At 40.0% G+C, this 21982-nt stretch overlaps 1 protein-coding gene across 7 annotated transcripts in view; it reads right to left on the bottom strand.

Annotated features, from left to right (window-relative positions):
- The window catches only part of Slc4a4 (solute carrier family 4 member 4), a 426516-nt gene that overhangs the window by 54042 nt on the left and 350492 nt on the right, over window positions 1-21982 (bottom strand). For all 7 annotated transcript variants that reach the window (XM_060381236.1, XM_060381237.1, XM_060381238.1 and 4 more), the window contains 2 exons: window positions 18941-19011; window positions 8708-8899 (listed from right to left, as the gene is read on the bottom strand). In XM_060381236.1, the coding sequence (XP_060237219.1) occupies window positions 8708-8899; window positions 18941-19011 (263 nt within the window). The remainder of the gene's footprint in view (window positions 1-8707; window positions 8900-18940; window positions 19012-21982) is intronic.

The raw sequence follows: 21982 nt of genomic DNA, 5'->3' as shown, positions 1-21982 counted from the left end.
ATCTGAAAGCTGTCTACTCTCCTATGATGGACATGGTAGATGAATGTGCTTTGACCCCAGAAGCCACCATGGTCTGAGGGGATGACTTCTATCTATAGCCCTGTGCCATTATGAGAAGTCCACTTCAATACTATGGTCAACCATCACTCTGAGCTTAACTTTAATTGGGCCTCAATTTGAGCTAACTGTAATTTTTTTGGTCACAAATTTCTAGGAGCTGAAATTTGTAGTGAGTGTAAAAATGTATGACAGACTGAACTGTATCTATAACTAAATGTCCTTTTGTCATTCTTTGTAAAATAAACATGAAAAAAAATTGAGACAAAAGCAAACTTGACTTTCAAAGGTACAAAATATCAAAAGGACTGAGGAAAAAAATCCAATATGTTCAGAGACAGAACAACCATATTTTAATGAACTTCAATGATGTGATATGGCCTGATATTTTGAACTATACAAATGTCAGAATGAGACACAGAATATACATCTATTATTTCTTACTCACTTTTATTATGTTAGTTGTTTAGTTTGACAGTTTTCACCTTTCAACAAGAAAATTCTAAAAGAAAAGAAAACAGAAGTGGAATGTCATCCACCTCTTAGAAAGAAATGTTTACAGAATAAATGACCCTTACCTCTGAACAACCAATTTTAATAGACAGTGAGAGCCAAGCTGGCAACCAAGAATCACGGTTTGAAAAACATAACTACCCATGGAATCTTAGATTTTCCCGTGGTTTATGCACATGAAATCAAAATGTATTACAGAGCTAAAATGCTCATTATGTTTGCATTTACATTCGGGAACACTACACTCTGTTTTAATTCCTAATGCCAGTTCCTCGAAATCTGCTATCAGACTAGGCCATAAAACCTCACTAAAATGTGATCTCCCTGGAGATCTTTAGTATGAATGGAGATAAATGACAAAGCAAAAGTCATTTTTATTTGAGAGGAGAAAATAAAGCTCATTTAACAATGCGTTAAAGACATTAGGTGCCCATCATGTGTCAGGTTCTTGAATTACTCATCCTGGTGTCCTTCACCTAGGGTAATGTGAAGCACACATTTGAATAACCATCATTTTGCTCCATATGGGATGAATACGATAATTAATGAGATATACAATGGTAGTTTGTTTAGGAAAGAGCATCAATGAATAGTTTGCATCACCTACATATAATGCACAGGTGTTGATATTAGCTGGAATAGACAGTATTTTTTTTAATAACTGGGATGTTAATATAAAAATAGACTATGAGTAACCCAGGTTTAGATTTGAGACTCCTCCCTATAGGAGTATGAAATAATTGAGTGATTCCTGAAAGAAGGCATCCTTGTGCCTATTGCTTGGATGAGCCAGCCACATGGAATGTGGCCACATGAAAGACCAATAGTTTTGCCTAACTCATAGGCTTTCTAATGTCTCCTGTTGTGATCCGATCCCGCTGCACCTCTAAGCTCCGCTTTTCTTTTGTTCCAAGTAAGCAGCAACAGCAGCCTCATTCCATGCCGGCACTCATTTGCTGGTATGGCACTCTGGAAGAACATTCATGTGAAAGCCTTGAGCCAGCTGCCACACACAATCACACGTTAGGCTGTGATGGTCCTCCTAGAAGTTTGACGCTAAATGGCTCTGACTTTGACGATGATCTAATAAACCAGTCACAGTGCAGAATAGAGGACCGAGGTGCCTCTCTGAAAAGAATGGGGAGCATCAGGCACCAGCAGAATTCTGTCATTCTAGTCATGTTCCACCAAGTGTCAGGGCTCTGTAGCAGGCCTCTGTACCAATGAAGTCATTAGGCTAGCAAAGCTACTCTGTTCCATCCAGAGTGCTTATGCTGATGGACTACAACTGGATCCATGAGATACAGAAGGGGACTGAGTCCCTGACCCTACTCTACTCAAAGGCAAGGGAGACCACACCGAGGATAAATCTAAGTTTTGGTGTAAAGGGAAAGAAGTGTGGCAGAACAGCCAAGCAACCTATAGAAGTTTGATATGAGAATGAAAAGCTTGGAACACAGCATGGAATAGACATCTTAGTTTGCTCCAATGGTCCATTATCTACCTCTCTGTACCAATGGGTTCTTTTGATTTATGGATTCCATCTGGCTCTGGCCAGTAATAGCTCAGGAGGAGAATTAAAATAGAAAGAGATGGAGGAAGAGAGAGGGGGTGAGGGCAGGGAGTGGGGAGAGGAGGGTGGAGTCAGGGTATTGACTGTGCCAGCTGGTTCCTTGTGAGAAGACCTGACTGACTGAATCCTAAAGCAACCTACATTCACATCACTCCCCAAGATCTTTCTATGCTCTTTTCCTTCTTTCTAAGTTCCATCCATCATCCCCTTCCACATCCTATGTGCCCAGGATAGTAGCAATTTCACTGTTACTAGCACCATGAAACCATAGTGTCTGGGTTTTCTCTAACCTCAACTTCGTAAATAATACCTTCACCAAATCATCCTAAAGGATCATTTCAAATGATCCTAATTTGAGTTCATTATTTGCTTCATACTGAGACCTGGACATCAAATATCACTGTAAGATTTTGACCATGGGGCCAGGAGAATAGTTTGGACTATTTGTTTGTTTGTTTAACCAGCTGAGAAAACACATAAGGAAGGAAAAAAGTTCAGTTGTACACAAAAAGCGAACCATGTTCTGATTATCTGTATGAGGCTTGCGAATCATCCATAGGGACAGACTCCCAGCAGCTGCTAATGAAGGTCTGGCCTGAACAGCGAGAGCATCACCAACTTTCGGAAGTTGGTAAGATTTGATCATCACTGTAAGGACTTGTAGGACACAGAGGATTTGTTCCATTTAGAGATGAAGCCTCAAAGCTCCACCTAAAAATACAAATATACTTGCACTTAAAATAACCTTGGTTATTGTCTACTGTCTAGCTCAGGTCTGCCTTTGTAGGCGAGGTCACTGCTGCAGTTGGGCATCAGAGAGCACACTGTTGGTTAAAGGCAGTGCTGCTCTGAGAATCTACCCGGTTTCCTACATGCATACTCTTCTCACGAAATGCAGCATTAACTGCTGAGTGATTTCCACAAGTCAGAAAATACCAAGCACCTAGGGTAAAGTTGATATAAAGAAACAAATAAAATTTTAATGATTTTCAAACAGTTCACAGAATTAACTGACATAAGTCATACAGACATATAGAGATGAAACAATTCCCTCATGTTAAGCATGTAAGTTATAATTGTTAAGATGCAAGCTAAGCAACCTATACACGTGTCTGCTTCTACCCACAGAAGCCACCCACTTAAATGACAGCTTTAATTAAAGACACTTTAACAAGTGAGAGATAAACAGTGTTATTATTCACCTATGAATGTGCATGCATTATTAATAATTTATTTTACTTTATTATAATAAATTAAATTATGCTTTTATTATTATTTACATGTACTGTATAAGATGCATGCAAGCAAAGACAACAGAACAATTGAAAAGCATCTCAATAGAAATCATAACTAGAATGCTATAACTTTTTTATTTTCTCAGTTTTCTGACTTTCTCAGTAGCATTTGTTAATTGCAATATATGTATATATATATCCTTATTAACAATTACGCATATGTGATATATTTTTTCACAGTCTAAATTTGGAAGTTACTATTGCAAGATGAAAGTGTTGTTTACGCCTATAATCCCAGCACCCAGGGAGGCAGAGGCAGGCTAATCTCTGTGAATTTGAGGCCAGCCTGGTCTAAAAGCAAGTCCAGGACAGCCAAGGCTACACAGAGAAACCCAGTCTTGGGGAAAAAGTGATGTTTACATGTACAATTAAGGTGGTTGCCACTGGGCTTTAGTAAGTTAGTAAGATGGTGGGACAGGACTTTCTGATGCTCTTTATCTCACAGAAGCATCAGACTGAACAACTATCCACCCTAGAAATAACTTCACTGGGCCTAAGAAAGCCCTATGAGTGATTACACAATGCATCTGTCTAGCCTACAAGAAAGTTAAGACACAATGAAGAGGGTAAGAGAGAAAGTCATATGCTCATCATCCTCTCTCTAACCTCAGGCAAGGCATCTTGGAGGCAGAAACACTCTGCTTGGAGACAAGATAGGGAATATGCCCCCATACATAAATGCTGGACATGACTCAGGAAAATTAGTGTGAGGACCAGATGGGATCCCATCACTTCCACCTCTATTTGGGTACAGAGCACTGCAGAGAGCTACACTGGCCCAGCAGCCCAAGGTTCTGTAACGTCTCTGCAATTCAGTCTCTTGTGGACTCCACACCAGAGTAGCCTCAGAGCCGTAGAGTACAAAGGCCCCCAGTACCAGGTCAGGAACGATGGACTCAGCCCCTCTGATGTCCTGACCTCCAGGTCTACTCAGCCCCAGCCCAGCCTCTGTGTCTCCAGACTACAGGCTATTGTAATTCCCAGTCCATAGCAGAACGAAACGTTAGCCAAGTAGGGAAGGAAGATAAGATACTTCCCTTACTGGAAGAAAACTTTAGAAACCAAAACAAAGCAAAACAAAAACCAGGACTGCTTAAAGCCAGTAAATTTAAGGATGTGAAATCAATATACAAAACCAAAAGTGTTTCTATACACTATCACAGACTCTCCAAAAATCAAATCAAGTTCACCCACCCTTAGATGAAGGTCTACAGGGAGACAATGGCTGTTGAAGGGTGGGGGCATCAGTTTTATTCAGGGGTGAGTTCCCTGATAGGTTTCTCAGTCATAAATGGACAATCATAAACACATGTGCATATGAGCAACACTATTTGGACTCTGTATGGTGTATGAGTGTATGTATGTATGCGAGACACAACAATAATTATAGAAGAGGTCATGGAGTCAAGCAGGGATTGTTGGGGTAGGTCACAGGAGTTGTGAAAGAAGAGAGAGGTGTGAAAATTATTTAAATATAATGTTTCTATGCATGAAGTTCTCAAAAAGTAAAATAATAAAGGGAAAACAATTCTATTTATACTAGCTGCAAAATAAAAAACTGAGCAATAAATTTAATCAAGATAAATTATATATATATTTAAATGTATAAAGTATAAAAATTAATGAAAGACAAATAAATGAAAAGATATCCCATGTTCATGGACTAGAAGAATAAATGATGTTAAAATGTCTACGGTACTTCAATAAATCTAATGCAATGCAGCCACTGCTGATGAGACCTGATAGACTAGGATCAGAAGGAAAGAGAGAAAGATCTCCCCTATCAGTGGACTTGGGGAGAGGAATGGGTGGAGAAGGGGGAGGGAGGGTGATTGGGAGGGGAGGAGGGAAGGAGCTACAGGGGGATACAAAGTGAATAAACTGTAATTAATAAAAATAAAAATACAAAATACAAAAAAAATCCCAATGACATTTTTTCAAAGAAATTGAGAAAAGTAATTCTACAATCTGTATAGAAGTACGTAACATCCCATATAGCCAAAGCAGTCTTGAGCAAAGAATACACAATACCTGCTTTCTAAAAAGCTACAGAATAAATGATTTCTTCTAAATGCATTAAAATGTAATAGAACAGCAGATAAACTAGCAAAGCAGGGTCTGACCCCAGAAATCAGCAGTGATTTTCAACAAGGTACCAACTCTATACAATGAAGAAAAAAGAAGACTCCTCGATGATCAGTGTTAGAAAAATTGGATAGTCACCTGCAGAAGAATGAAAATAGACCTCGGACATGCAAAAATCAACTACAAATTGATTACTTAACTGAACAGTCTGAAGCCATTAAAATATTGGAAGAATACATAACAAGGGTGTGATGCTGAGCTTGACAAAGATTATTCTCAAGTAGAAAGAAACTAACATCATACTTAATTTTGTTACAAGAATTGATTCCAAAAAACACAGGAAAAAGGCAAAGCTGACAAGTCAGACTGTGTCAAACTAAAACATTTCTGCTCTGCAAGAGAAGCAATTAGCAGAGTAACACAGTAAGTACAAAGTGGGTAAACATTTGCCAACAGCTCACCTGACAAGAGGGTAATGTCAGGAATGTATAAGGAACTCAAGGGTAAACCCATAAGCAAACTTAAAATGGACAGCGTGCTTATGAGGCATATCTTAAAAGACTTATAGGCTAACAGAAATGTGACAAAGTGCTCAGTGATACTAACTGTCAGAGACATGCAAATTCAATCTGCAGTGAGTTGTGAATTCACCTATGTTAAAGATCACCATTATCAAGAAGACAAGTGATAACAAGGTTTGGCACAGATTTGCAAGAAAGTGAAACCTTTGCATTCCATTGTTGGGAACTTAACTTAGTTGTTACAGAGGAGGTTCCCCAAAATAATTAAGAGAAGTGTCATATGATCAAACAATCCCATTATTCAACATATAATGAAAGAAAATAAAATCACTGTAGCACAGACTGTGTGTGCTTCCTACATCACAGCACTATTCCCAAAAGCCAACACATAGTAACATTCAAAAGTGTCACCATGAAGTACACGCATATATATCCGTGTACATATATATATATATATATATTTTCATTTTCAGTATTATTATATAATTCTACTTATAATTAGAACACTATTTGGAATTTTAAAGGAAGAAAATTTTATCGTTTGAAAAAAATAAAGGAACCTGGAGGGTATTTTTGAAAAATAAAATAAGCCAGATATAGAAGACAAACATTGCATGATTTTATTCATATGTGGAAACTTAAAAAGTGAGGCTCATAGGCCAAGATAGCAGGAGACAAGGAGAGCAGATGTTGGCCTGAGCTTGCAAAGTTCTATTACACTGCACGAGTAAGTTTCTGAGATCAGTTGTATAGCATGCTGACTACATGATACATATACATGCACACACATACATAGGCTATATGTATTATATGTTGTATATTTCAAATTGTCAAGAGTAGATTTTGTTTTCATTGCAGAAATGACTTAACCACATGAAATTACAGTATTAATGTTAATTAGCTTAATGTAACATTCTACGATGAAAACACATACTAAAATATAACATTGTGATCCACAAATCTATACAATTATTATTTGTCAATTAAAATAAAGATAGAAAAGATAGTCTCCATCTGAGGGTTGATCCAAGTTTGTTCTACAAAGGACAACGTCTAAGAGCTTTTCAAATTTTCCACAGTTCCACTGACTATGCTCAAAACAAATTAGACTTTGACAAGAAGCATTGATCTGAAAAGTATAAGTCAAAATTCAACAAAAACAAACAAAACCCAAGATCCCATGAACTGGTAATTACAAAAGAAAAAAAAAAAAACAATCCAGAAGAAATTGTTCTTAAACTTTGTTTTTAATTAATTATACTTTTTTCACTTTGTATCCCCCCATAAGCCCCTCTCAACTCCCCTCCCCATACCACCCTCCCTCCCCCTTCTTCACGCATGCCCCTCCCCAAGTCCACTGATAGGGGAGGTCCTCCTCTCCTTCCTTCTGATCTTAGTCTATCAGGTCTCATCAGGAGTGGCTGCATTGTCATCTTCTGTGGCCTGGTAAGGCTACTCCCCCCCTCAGGGGGAGGTGATCAAAGAGCAGGCCAATCGGATTCTTAAACATTTTACCCAAGAATGTGTTCTATATAAAACTCATCCACTGAAGAAGTAGTTGAGTAAGGTTTCTGCTCTGTATGTGTATCTGTGGTGTGTGTGTGTGTGTGTGTGTGTGTGTGTGTGTGTGTGTTTACATCTGTTATCACACTGTACACTAAACAAAGACTGGCCCTGAGTTTGCCAAACTCCATTCTATGACCTCTATTTTAATCAGATTAAGTAAGCTGCTTCCCAGTTTCTCTTTATGAAAAATGTTCATTTCTTTTAAATTCCTCATTATCAACTCTTTCTTTTATTCCCTATTTTATAAGAAGAAATCAGAAAGCTCGCAATTTCCTGTGTGACAGTGAATATATGAAACTTTATTTTCTAGGGATTAGAAAGGGGTTTCTGTCTGCTAAAGTTCTCCCATATAAAACACAGTGGAGCAGTTTCAGGAGGTGAACATGTCACTGATATAAATCTTCAATGCAGACTACCTGGGGACACTGACCTCTTAAATGCTGTGAACTGATGGCACAGGAGTATCTCCGTTTCATTTCCCAGCTTTTAAAAGAAACATTTAACAGCTCAATGTTTGTTTTAGTCTCTCAAAGAACAGTAGTTTTGAATTTAAGCTCACTCAAGCACACTAGCTTGGTAGCAGAAGTCTATGTACTCTGGGTACTACAACGTTCAGTATTATGGGAAGGAAAAGTTGGCCTAAATGTCACCCATCTCTTACACCAATCCTAGTGCATCATATAGACTGCATTCAAGTATTAAAACACATATATAGTCAACAATTGCAAAATTCCGCACCATCACAGTTCTTGACTAATATCAAAAGATTTTGCTTATGTATTGTAGAAGTAAGGGGGCCTTTTCTTTCATCACACAAGATGGATCACTTCACATTTCTCCCTTCCAGTACACTAACAAGTACTATGGGCAGAACTTATGATTGCAATTGTGAAAGCAAAATCTTTGGGAGGTTTCTTGCAGCAGGACTACAACTGTGTTAAATGTGTATTCACATGAACAAAGACCAGATGCTTTATTTAAATGTACAAAGTAATATTGGACAAGTGGAATGCAGGTCCCTTTTTCATCTTGTATCATTGCATTAGTGGTGATACAGGGCAAATCCAATGAAAATTATTTATATCCCAGGTACTTACTGTGGTTGGAAAGTAGCGACTGGTTTTGAATTTTTTCATAGCCATAGACGAGGTGTAAGTGCCCAGGAAGAGGATGAATGACATGAGTGTGATATCAGGAACAAAATCACAGTTGTTTCCCACAAGCTTTCCTCCGTACTTCAAACATTCTTTCTTCGACAAATAGGCCCAGTCAAAGGTAGCATTATGGTACTGAAAATAAAACAGGGATGTTCTTTTAGAGACTACCGACATCATCTAAAACAGCTTTTCATACCTGGTAGACTCCAAATGGCCTTCATTAGGACCACCCATAAAGCAAGCTGAAGATAACCACTGAAGAATGAAACCCCATACGCCTTACTAGAGTGACAGGGGTAACAAGGCCGGAAATGATGAAAGACACAATGAGTTGGAGGCAGTGTGTTACACAGTTGGCTCCTCCACCTTAACAATCATCCACTGTTCAACAGAAACAGACCGCAGAGTCCTTCTTTCCTGCCAGCCTTCCCGTGGGTTGAATGAGGTATGTTACTATCCTAAATCTCAAAAGGTCAGACTTCAGAAATAACTTTATTATTCAGAAAGTACCTACTAATGTTTACTCGGGTCCATGCTCACCTACCTTATGGTACATCAATGCTCCAAAAGCTATAGGAAGATAACTAACCCAGTACTTCGCATGTTGGTATTTTCTGACCTTAATAAGAACACTTTAGCAACTGAAGAGATTATGCCATCAAAGTGTGCAGGGTCCCAGACTTTTCGGTGAAAAACTCAATACAGCATCCCTTTTGTCTTGAGGGCTACAGGTCAGCACTTGGAACACCCATGAGTAGAATGGCTGTGATGCCTTTACACCCCAGCAGCTGGGTGAGAGCCCTCCGGCTCTGTGTTTCATGATCTCAAGCAAACAGGTCAGTTTCACGTGTGCTCTTCTGCCATTGATAGTGTGCTTCTTTCTGGCAGCTTCTCTTGTTTTCCGTATCTAATACATTGCAAATTCTGTTGCTAGTGTCCTGGGTAGACCTGGGCACCCACATCCAGCTTGTACCCAGCAACAATTGTGTCATCCAACAGCCCCTGAACACTAGCAGGGTATGAGCTACCTGCTTCTGCCTAAAGAGGAGGCAGCGGCGTGATACAAATTACATCTACACTGAATCAGGGGGAGGCTAAACTTAGCCGAGACACAGTCTTGTTCATGGTGTCCTTGTCCTGTTTCTCTCTCTTGGTTTTGAGGCCACCCTCTCGACTAGTGACATACAACTGAAATTCCTGTCTTAGAAGCTTCTTCTAAAACAGCTTAATTTACTTACAGTACAGCTAAAATTAAAAGCCTATAAGTCTAAGGCACGTTTTCTAGAATGTACTGTGAAGGATGCCCTTATGTCATCCGAGCAGGCGTCTCACCCTTAGAATTCAACCATGCGGGCATGAATGCTTCTCCTCTGCTTGACTCTTGTCGATGACGAAGTTACTTGGTCACTCAATCCCTTGTGTAAAAGAACTCCTGTGCTGCTATTTCTCGCCTTTGAGCCTCACTCATCAATCATCCTTTAAGTGTGTTGGTTTTGCTGTACAAAGAGCATCTGTTGACACCGTGAAAGCAGTGGCTGTTTCCTAGACACATATTTCTGGAATTTTCGCTGCCTCAATGAATGTCCATGTGGTTGGTGGAATTAACTGGTGTCTCATCTGAGAAAGCCTCTAGATACCTCATAAACTGTGTATTTTTGGGTTCTGGACTAAGAAGAGAGTGTATGATAATAGTTATGTGGAAATACCTTGCAAAGAAGTGTGGAATGGTCAATTTCTCCTGTCATTCAAAGGCAAGAGTTCTATGTCACACCAAACAAATCAACATCTTTTACCATCCTAAGAATTCTCTTGATGTCAGCAATCCAGTCTGGCCAGAAAGGGAGGAGGTTTACATAGAGCTCAAAAGGTGCCTGTCCGGGCACTTCAGAGTCCAATTGGGTTACATAGTAATGTGAAGAGGGACTGCCTCTGACATAATCTGATTGGCCTGCTCTTTGATCACCTCCCCCTGCGGGGGAGCAGCCTTACCAGGCCATAGTAGAGGACAATGCAGCCACTTTTGATGTGAACTGATGGACTAAGATCAGAAAGGAGAGGAGAACCTCCCCTATCAGTGGACTTGGGGAGTGGCATGCATGCAGAGGGAGGAGGGAGGGTGGGATTGGGAGGGGAGGAGGGAGGGGCTTATAGGGGGATGCAGAATGAATAAAGTGTAATTGAGGAAAAATTTTAAAAAAAGGGGGAAAATAATTTAAGAACCTTAAATGACTTTCAAAAGTGGAGCAAAACATGGAGTTAGTCAATTTACATGGAGCATGTCTCGCCCCTGGGGGCAATGGTCTCCTGAACCTACTCAGACCTCAGACACCACCACTGCTAGTTCTAGAACTGATGCAAGATGATCCAACGAGGGGGTTAAGGCTTCTCATAATATTTCCTATAAGCCCACACCTGTTTGTTTATATCCCCCATTTTTATTCATTATTAGCCAGATAGAGCCAAGTAATTGTGGTAATGATACTTGCTTTTTTGCCCAATGCTGGAATGCTAGTAAATTTAGGTATGCCCTGGTTACTCGCATGCCTCGCTGGGTGCCTGTGCCCATTGATGCCCCTCACGCTATGACTCTCTTCAGACAGAAAAGGGATCTTGGAACTACAGCCGCCATTGTTACTGCCATCTCATTGGCGGCTGTTGGAGCTACCACCGTGGCATTAGCCATGAGTCATACTGTGCAGACTGCTCAGACCCTGAATAATCTTTTAGCCAATGTAGCTCATGCCTTAGATGTACAAAAAGGAATTAATGCTCAACTAAAAAGAGGCTTGATGGTGCTCAATCAGAGGATTGACCTCGTGCAGGAGCAAATTGATACCCTATGGCAAATGGCTCAACTGGGCTGTCAATGAAAGTATGCTGGACTTTGTGTCACTAGCATACAACATAAGAATTTTTCCTGTGCTGCAAATCTGTCTAAACAATTGTAGAGCTATATTTTAGGTAATTGGACTAGAGAATTCGATACTACGATGGAGCAGCTGAGAGTGGCCATTATCACAGTAAATTCTACCAGAGTGGACGCAGGACTAGCCACAGGATTATCACCATGGATTGCTGCAGCCATGAATCATCTGAAGGAATGAGCGGGCATGGGAGCATTAGCAGGCCTTCTGGTGTTGGTCTCCTTGGTTTGCCTGTGGTGTATATGCAAGATTAGAGTCTCACAACAGCGTAATGCAGCCATGATCATTCAGGCCTTTACAGCCATTGAAGCAGGACAGTCTCCCCAAGCATGGTTGGCTACCATAAAAAGCTAAAATGTTATGCTCGGGATGCGAGGCTAAGCACTGCACTCAGGGTCAGCCGCTTTCGACCCAGAGAAGAGCAAGTCTGATTGCATGCGGGTTGATGCCCCAGGTCCCGCCTCTGAGAAAAAGGTATCAGTCGGGTCTGATGCTCTTTGGGTGGATGACACCTAAATGAACATCGGTACAAAGTCCCAATTTATTTCTAATAGCAGAGATCAGACCTCTACTCTTGCCTGATGCATCTAAAACAAAAAGGGGGAACTGTAGAGAGCTGCGGAATGCCGCGCCTTAAAGATGGAGCTGGTTTCCGCCTTCCACCTTCCCGATGGTGAGTGCTCTCTGTCACAAACAATTCCACATTTGGCTAAGGCTGAGGATCTGGCTTGCTTCCATGTATGTGGACCTATCTGCATTGCCCACGTGGCACGCTGGGGTTGGCTACCCAGAGGCTATTTAAGCTGTGGCCTGGCTTTCCCCAGGGTCCGATGATTGTTCAAGGTTCTTGAATAAACTGCATTGAAAAAAAAGGTGCCTGTCCAAGGCAATAAGAAATAACCCTAGAGCTTCACTTGAAATATTTTACTGTTACCTCTAATTGTATAGAGTTGAACTGCATAACTGCCCTTTTATCGGACTCTGCAAGGTAATTAATCATGTCTTGATTTTTTTTTAATTTACATTTCCACATATGGATGATTTCAGGAGAATGGAGCTAACATTTAGAGGGCATAATTGGGAACATATTTCTTTGTTTTAAAATCAGCAAAACTGTGCCCTAATTTCATATCAGCAATATACCATCAGCAGAGTCCTTCTCTAGAGTGGGAATCTCCCCAGGGACATGAGGTGCACTGGAACAACCCCAGCAGGAATTTTTATCCATTTCAAGATTCAGGTAAAAATGGCCCAGGTACAGATGCAAAGGGAGGCAGCTCAGCTTGACGAGTTTCTCAGATAGTTCAAAATGGCAACACCAATATTTTTAAAGTGTTAGATGAACCTGTTATTGTTGTCTGGAAAAGATTTGTCTCCAATACCCATCTACAACTAAGGTCTCACGTATAAAGGCTTTACGTGACCAGCATGTATCTTAACACAGGTAATTTTTAGAAATAAAATGCTTATGGCTTTCCTAAAACCTACATTGTAGCTGACAATCAGTTCTAATTAAAGACCTCAGAAAACACATCTGAATTGTTTGCATTATTTCCACTATTTCATATAAGATGATGTTAAGTGAAGGTTAATTCCTTAATACTTCAGACAGGATCTGCATCATAAAGAAATATATCCAGAGCCAAGGCTAACACCTGAGTTCAAGTCACCATTGTCTCCTGTGGGTTAGTTAACGCGGGAGACTCAGCACCTTATTGCCACTGTCTTTTATCTCTTTGTAGGTCTATGATTTTGATCTTTATTTCTTATGCGAAATACTCTCTGGTCTTTGGGAGCCGGGCAAACCAAACGGGAATATAATCTCAGAGATCTTAGAATTCTCATATGACCTCTTTATGAAAAGATGCCTATAACTTTGCATACTTGTAGCCCACCCTCTTGTTTAGTGATAGGAGTTTGAAAATCCTCAGGAAACCATCTAATGGCTCAGGATCTAGGGGAGATGTCAGGGTTGAAGACACTGACCACAAATTGCTGATCTGGGACAAATGGCTCAACACAACATGCTGAGTAGAAATGTGCAGAGCATCCAGTGTGCCCACGGGGAAGGTCAGACACCAAGAAAGGCTATGGGTGGCTCAGGGAAAGAAACACAATGGTCTGAGAAGTGAGCGGGAGTGAAAAGCTTCAACAGCAATTACAGACTTTTTAAAAGAAAATACAGGCGCAAAAGATATTCTAGGACAGTAGATTATCGAAAGGTTAATATCAGTTTCTCAGGGATGGTAAACACAAGAGTTGTGCAGGAGGAATAAAACAATAAAAACCACCAGAACTTGTGGAGATGAAAAGGAAAAATGGGTGGTGAGAGCAGCAAGAATAAAGAAAGAGGACAGTGACAGACACAGACACTGACTTTGAACTGAGGCTGGGTAAGAGCTACAAATGGTCAGCTGTACAGCCAAAGGACCAATAGGACTGTGCACACAACAATACAGAACAAACAGATACAGAGCAGAGTTCACTTTAGGGTACGGCAGGTGCCAGAGCAGTCTTGTAAACTGAGTGAATAAAACCCTTCATCAGGTCTGGAATAATTGATATATTCAAAGAAGAAATGGGTCATTTTGTCAACACTCTGTCAGGAAGGTAAAGTTAAAAAGTAAAATTTCAATTTAGAAAGCTCAGGTAAGATACAAAATGCTCGGCTAACACTCAGCCTTAACAATGACTATTTTTAGTGTAAGCATGTCCTGTGCAACATTCAGAAGATATACTAAAAGTTATTTAATATTCACCTGACATTCAGATGTAATGGAATATTCCATATTTTATTTGTGAAGTCTGGCAATGCTACTTCATTTAGTTATAGGATATTGGAGTAACAACAGCCAGTGGAAAATTAAAACAAGCTCCCACAGGCAAACAGAGAATGTGCTGAATCCAAACACATGTATGAACTAATATAAGCTTTAAAGAAGTAAAGAGAGAGAGAGAAAGAGAGAGATTAAAGAAACAGCAACAATGTTTACAAGTTTCCTTAGAGAAATAAACTGTGTGCTTCAAAATTCCTTAATAACATAAGGCAGTAAAAGCGTGTGTAAATGTGTAGTTAGGAGAGCAGAAGGGAAAGCCATCTATTTCACTGAGTACAGAGAAGGCCGAGCCCTGAGAGCAGGAAAGGTCTCACAGTGCTTTCCTTCTCCAAAGGTATTAAGAAAAGGCAGGAGAGCAAAGCTGAGAAATGACAGAGAACAAAACCAGAGGATGAGGAAAATGAGCAGCAGACTTTGATATGCACTTCTTTCGGCCTCAGCAGACACGCAGAAGGGTTAGACAGTGTGGGCAGAGATGCTCCCTTGGAGACACACAGAGCCACGCCACAAGTGATCAGATGGGCTAAGCCACAGCATGCAAAAGGCTAGCGAGAAAAAAGTTTAAAGAAAGGAGCAGCAAGCAACTGAGGATTCTGATAAAGAAGAATTTTCTTAATGACATGTCAAATCATTTTTTTCTGAGTATCGTTTTCAAGAGAGTTACCCTGCTTATTCTAAGTGGATCCACCCATAATTCTTCAAAAATGTAAGGGTTTACTTAAAAAAATAAAGTATCATACTATCTCCTCTCCAAAGGGTATGAAACATGAGATAGACTAGGCAAGTGTGGGCAGTCATTGAGCCTGATTGACATGGATATGGCAGTCCATTTTTCTCTTTGATTTCAGCACATAGCTGAAGCTTTCTAGAACATGTTTTTTAACGTTGGAACAGGTGAATCTTTAAAAGTACTTAAGGACAGGATTTGTTTTTTGTTTTGCTTTTTACATCTACATTTCTCAATGAGAGAAAAAACACAGGATGCCATGTATGAGAAGATTAATATGACATTATGCTTCCCATGAAAATGAATGTTAACTCCTCTCTTCACCCGGGAGGTATATCATATCAAACTACTATTGCTTCTATGTCAGACCATCCAGTAGAATGGTGTGACTGCTCTTCGTCCTATGATTCACAGAATCGCCAGAGTAGCACTGTGAATTCCATTGGGTAGTGTAACAAGCAAAGAGTAAACAAAGGTCTACACTGGTGGTTCTCAACCCATGGGTGATGACTCCCTTGGGGGTCAAACAACCCTTTCACTGGGGTTGCCTAAAACCATGGAAACCACATGCATTTACATCATGATTCATAATGGTAACAAAATTACATATATGAAGTAACAAAAATAGTTTTATGGTTGGGGGTCACCACAACATGAAGAATTATATTAAAGGGTCACAGCATTAGGAAGGTTGAGAACCCCTGGTCTGCACTCTTCCTTCCATATATGCAGACCTGTAAAATACGTGTTCTTCTTCAAGGAGGAGTAGTAAATCTTCTCTTTTAGGGCTTTCCATACCATGGGCAAGCTTTATTTGCATAATCTCCAATCTTGCTTTATCATGTACATATATTGGAGCGGCAGTTATTTGTACATTCATGAAACATTGAAATTTAGTGGTTACCCTGCTTGAGACTAAGATTATATTTCTAAACCATGGAGATCATTGCTCCCAGAGGAACATGCAAAGCAAGCTAGGTAACTTGAAAATTCAGTTTAAAATCCACCAGAGATAAGGATGCAAAGAAACTTAGATAGACTAGTCCCTCATAGTAAAAGATAGCCATAAGTAGTTAGTGAGTGCCTGCCTTATTCAGTGACTTCTTGAAGCCGAAGATGTAGCAGAGAAGCAAGGGATGATCTTTCTTGGCTCAGAAACCTGGCATGTAAACAAGATAACTAACAGACTATTCCACGGGGTTTCCTATATACAGGAAATGATCTCTGTCTTCATTGTGGCATGGAGCATGCCACTGTGAAACTCACTGAAATTAGCATGTCAGGACTGTGTATTAAAAGGATGTCTCAAAGGAACTTTAAAATGAGAGGCACTCTCATTTAAGGAGCAAATGCTAAGCAATTCTTTGACTTTGGTCTCTTGTAGCTTGAAGCTGGAAGCCATCAGATCCTAAATCATTCAGAATCAGTGTCTGCCAGCTGTACTTCCTCTCAAAGCTTCTTTTCTGTGGCCATGTGAAGAATTTGTTTGCAGGGTAGAGAGAGATAAGCATCGAGGTATCAATACGAAAAGTGGCAGAGGTGAGGATGAAATGATTCCAGCAACAAATGGAAACACTGGAAACACCGCCCTTATCCTCAGGAGGGGAAATGCCCCTGCAGTTCCCATCCCCCTGGAGGCTGAAATGTCCCTCTCCCTTACCCTCTCCCCTGAGACAAGCCCACTGCACAGGAGGGCCCCTTGTCTTCATGTTAATGAGGATGAAGGATGAGGCCTTTACTCCTCTACCACCTGATGCAGGAGGCCTCAGGAGAGGAAGGCTTACTGGCCAGGGGTGGCATGCCACTTTTGCTTCACCTTCTCTCATAACTTAATTACGGATGAAAGAAAGAGAAGGAAATTATGTCCTGACGACTCTGTGTCCCAGGAAAAGTCCAGGGAAGCAGAGCCAGCACAGCCCAGGAAACGGAAAATGTGTGTGTCCCAGAAGGAATGGTTTCCAGTTCTTCTCCACTATTTGTCAGTTACTGAGGGAACACAGGCCAGCAGGGACAGTAACACTGGGGACAGTGAGAGCAACACTGTCTGCAAGTAACTACCCTGCTCAGGACTTGGCTATCTGTTGGCTTGGCCCCTGTGGTACCTGTGAAGGTAGAAAGCAATGTGAAAGTGAATGTCTTTAATTTTTTTTTCAACTAAACTTAGGTTTTTATTGGTTTCTTTTTAAAGCACAAAAAGAATTTTAATTAAAAACCTTAAAAACTAGAAGAAAGCATTCTCTCTTCTATTTTAGGCAAGTCCTTCTGGGTTGGCTGGCAAAAGGATGAAAATTTGAATTCTTCTATAGGGATTTTCAACATAAAAAAAATATGTTCTTACACACATACAACACATACAGAAAGAGAATGAGATAAAGACACACACATACACAGACATACCCACACAGCATGAAATATAAAGAAGTAAAGACATACATTTTGAAAAAAGTCAGAGAAAGCTAGAGAACACAAAGACAAGAGAAAAACAGGGTCATGTGAGAGCTGCCAGGAAGGACACAAAGTATCTCTGAAAGGATGCTGTGAGCACTTGCCACACAATATCTGCAGAAGTGTTCTGGTCTCCTGAGAGATGGGCACTCTCTCAATACAAGGTATTATGTTCTCTGTCTTTGTAATCAAGAGATTGATATTCTTTGGTTGGTTTCCATATTTGGCATAGAAGAAACAATCAGAAGTCTGAAATGGTGCTTTCCCCATTTTCTCCAATATAAAAGTTGTCTTCTAGCCTGTGACCTTCAGTGAAAAACAGTTCATTTTTACAAACTTAATTCCAGGGCTTTAAAGGTGCCTGGTTACAAGCCATGGGAAAGGACAGCATGTGATGGAAACTTAGTCCTTTCTAAGTAATGGTGGAAATGATCTGCTACCGTCACCCTTAGTGAAGAGAGGACAGCACCATCTGGTCAAGCAGACAAGACCCCAGGCAGGCCAGCAACAGACAACTCTAGTTCTTGTTTTCTACACTCTCCTTGCCCTTGGAAAAGAATGTCAAGGTGACAATAAATGGCAGTTAAGTTCTTAAGAAGATTTTGAAAAACAAAATGTTATATGAATAAATATTGGCTTTACATTTTCTTTCTTTTTTTAATTAAATGTTTATTTTTTATATTAATTGCAGTTTATTCACCTTGTATCCCAGCTGTAGACCCCTCCCTCATTCCCTCCCAACCCCACTCTCCCTCCCTCATCTCATCCCATGCCCCTCTCCAAGTCTACTATAGGGGAGGCCCTCTTCCTCTTCCATCTGACCCTAGCTTATCAGGTCAAATCCGGACTGGCTGCATTGTCCTCTGTGGCCTAGCAAGGCTGCTCCCCCCTTAGGGGGGATGGTAAAAAAGCTGCCACTGAGTTCATGTCAGAGACAGTCCCTGTTCCCCTTACTAGGGTACCCACTTGGATATTGAGCTGTCATGGGTTACATCTGAGCAGGGGTTCTAGGTTATATCCATAAATGGTCCTTGGTTGGAGTATCAGTCTCAGAAAAGACCCCTGTGCCCAGATATTTCACAGTTCCTAAAGGGGATGAAAAGCCAGCCAGGGTGATGACAGGTATTCTTTTCTTTCTCTCTTCAGACAAAGAGGATCAGCAATGCTAAATGAAAACCACAGAGCACCATGCATACAGTACAAACTGCAGGCAGTTTGAAATATTAGTCTTGTAACTTACCATGTCAGTGGAAGAAACAGTTGGCAGGTCCTCTGGGGCTAGCATGGTATCATTAGATACTGAGAGATTAACTGTAAGAAAAGGACAATTTTTTAATATGAAAAATAAAATAGAAACAAACTAAATGTATAATGGCCTTTAAAACAGAGAAGGGGCATTAAGAGTTCCCGAAACAATGTTAAGAGCACCATGAAATTCTATATATTGTAATCATGCTCTTCTTATACTTAAAACAATGATTTGGGCAGATTTGTAAGGCAGATATTTAAGAGATGATATTAAATTTCATTTTGTTCTTCATAATCAACAACGTACTAGTGCTTTACTGGTTTATCATAGAGGAAAATGAAGAGGTAAAGAAACCTAATTGAGAAGAACTGATGCATATTCAAAACTTGGAGGCAGTTACTCAAAGTTCAGGATCTTATATTAGTGCCTTTACTATCTATAATTCTGTCTCTAGTGCATATTCGATACACATTTGTCTCATGAAAGGAATGCCTGCCAGTTATTAAGCTGATTACTGGATTCATACACAGTGAAAACCTCATACTGTGGTGCTTTACTTAGTATTAAGTAATTTGTAGTGTTTAGAACATTGAACTGCACATGATAAAGTCTGTCTTTGCAAAATGTGTGAAAAAGCACTAAAAAGATGATATAAATATAGTGAGGATGAATATATAATTAAGCTTAAAACACTTTCATATAGTAAGGTGTCATTTGTAGATTTAGGATGTACCTTGCAGAAGAATTAAACTAACCTTCACTTTGAAAACATTTTGCTAGTTATTTTATTTTAGGGGTCTAAAAATTAAAATATGATATATCATTTAAAATATTTCATTTTTATCAGATAAAACCTTTTCTCCACTGACAGGAAATTTGCATTTTAAATTGTTATACAGAGAATATACTTAACTAATGGTGATAGGAAACAGCATCTATTAAGCTTTTATCTGAGAATCTTATCATTTATTCAACATAAATTGCTCTTTGGTTCTCCCTAGCCAGTCGAATTCCAAACTGTCATCTTCACTCTCTGTATTTCTTCGGATCTTGCCTATATAAAATTTTGAGGAGAAATATGTGGTAGCAGTGTTGGTTAAAATATGAACTAGGAGATCTATGAGGACAAGAATAGCATCCTCACTGCTCTTCCCTAGAGTTTACATAGTCCTAATCTGAACTCTCAGGCACTCAATGTGTTGACTCAGGTTAACAAAGCTGGGCGAGCAGTGTTTCCTCACTGGAAATGAATGAGAGTAAATACAGATAAAGGAAATGGACAAGAAAAAGAACCTAAAGGCAAAGAAATGTTTGGTCAGGGCCCTAGTTTGAGTCAACATTAAAATCTACTCTGGTCTCTGAAGGTTAGGAATTATGAAAGTATTAGCCAGAAGGTGCTACCCACCACAGCCTCCCTAACATACACACACGATATGCTTTCTTATTCTGTTTCATTACAAATCCAAGAGAGTCAAGTAAGCTAAAGAATGCCTGGCCCACGCAAGAAGACAAGAATCCTTAAAAAAAAAAGTTAGTGAAGTATTATAAATAAAGCTAGGATTTTAGTAGTAATTCGTTCTTGAAAAATGACAAAGTGCATTGTTTTATGTGGCGGTTTGAATAAGCCTGGTCTTGTGTTTGAATGCTTGACTCAGAGGGAGTGGCACTATTAGGAGGTATGGCCTTGTTGGGGGAAGAGTGTCACTGTGGAGGCAGGCTTTGAGGTCTCATAAAAACTCAAGCTACTTCAGGGACACAGTCCCCTTCTGCTGCCTGCGGATCAAGATGTAGAACTCAGCATCTCCAGCATCATGTCTGCCTGCATGCTGCCATGCTTCCCGCCATGATAATGGACTAAACCTCTGAAAGTGTAAGCCAGCCCCAATGAAATTTTTTCCTTTATAAGGGTGGCCTTAGTCATGGGTGTCTCCTTACAGCAAAGGAAACCCTGATGAAGACATCTTACAATACTCAGTTTGTTCATTTAAAAACATGGTATAGGTCTAAAGGTTTATCACCTTTGCTAGAACATCTGTTTAGCAAACATGGAACCCTGGGTTTCAACTCTAACACTTTTTAGTAAATAAATACATAAAGCATCGTAGAGCACACCCTGGGTAACCTTTCTCACGTGACTTAAATATTGGGCAAGACTGAAACAAGCCATGACAGATGCCTTCTCTAACTGCGCAGTCAGTAGCAGCACCTGAGGTCAGACTTTATTAAATTCCTCACTCTCTTTTCTACCAGTGTTCCCCATCATCAAGATCAAGATGATGATGATGTGTATGCGCCAAGAATTCAAGGTGGGACGGTGCTCACTAATGAGTCAGCACTCATGAGCTCACAGGCACTGTTCCGTGTGTAGCAGGCTGCTCTTCCTCAGCTAGCTTTTCAGTGCAACTTCACCAGCCTCCTAAGGCAGGATGCTGAAGTGTTCCTTGCAACACACTTCTCTGCATTCCATCAATGGCTAGAGAGTGGGGGGAGGCATTCAAGACTCTAACTCTGTGACATTTATAGACAATACAGAAATTAAAATAAGACTCTGAACTTTCAGGAACTGCTCCCACGTATTGGGAATGCATAAATTCCACTCCGTTATATTTCTTTACATTTTCAGTGTTCACCTGAGATAAACGAGTAAAGTACACTGGCCCTAAAAAATCCCAGAAGAACAGTATCTAAAGAACGGGAAGAAGTATACAACACTTTCTCTGCTTATTTTAATAATCATATATATGTATATATAAGCACTTCTATAAATACATATTGGCAGGATATGGTAGAGTCCATAAATGAGATTAAAAGTAAATTTCTTTAGGCTCACTGATGAGAAAATGATCGATTACAGCTGGGCTCTTGATCTACAAGGGCCGCTGGGCACCATTTAGGTCCAGACAGAGTATAAACACTTTGGCATCCAATTGCAGACTGATCCATTTATAAGGCATCTGCAATATCCTTAATTAGGATTCTGGAAAGGTCAAAAGGAAAAGCCCAGACACGCTGCACTCTGTCTTCACTCTCAGC

The sequence above is a fragment of the Meriones unguiculatus genome, chromosome 3 (assembly GCF_030254825.1).
Source record: "Meriones unguiculatus strain TT.TT164.6M chromosome 3, Bangor_MerUng_6.1, whole genome shotgun sequence".
In the NCBI taxonomy this organism is placed as follows: Eukaryota; Metazoa; Chordata; class Mammalia; order Rodentia; family Muridae; genus Meriones; species Meriones unguiculatus.
Note: the sequence above shows the minus strand (reverse complement) of the source record. Positions and strands in the feature narration are given on the sequence as shown.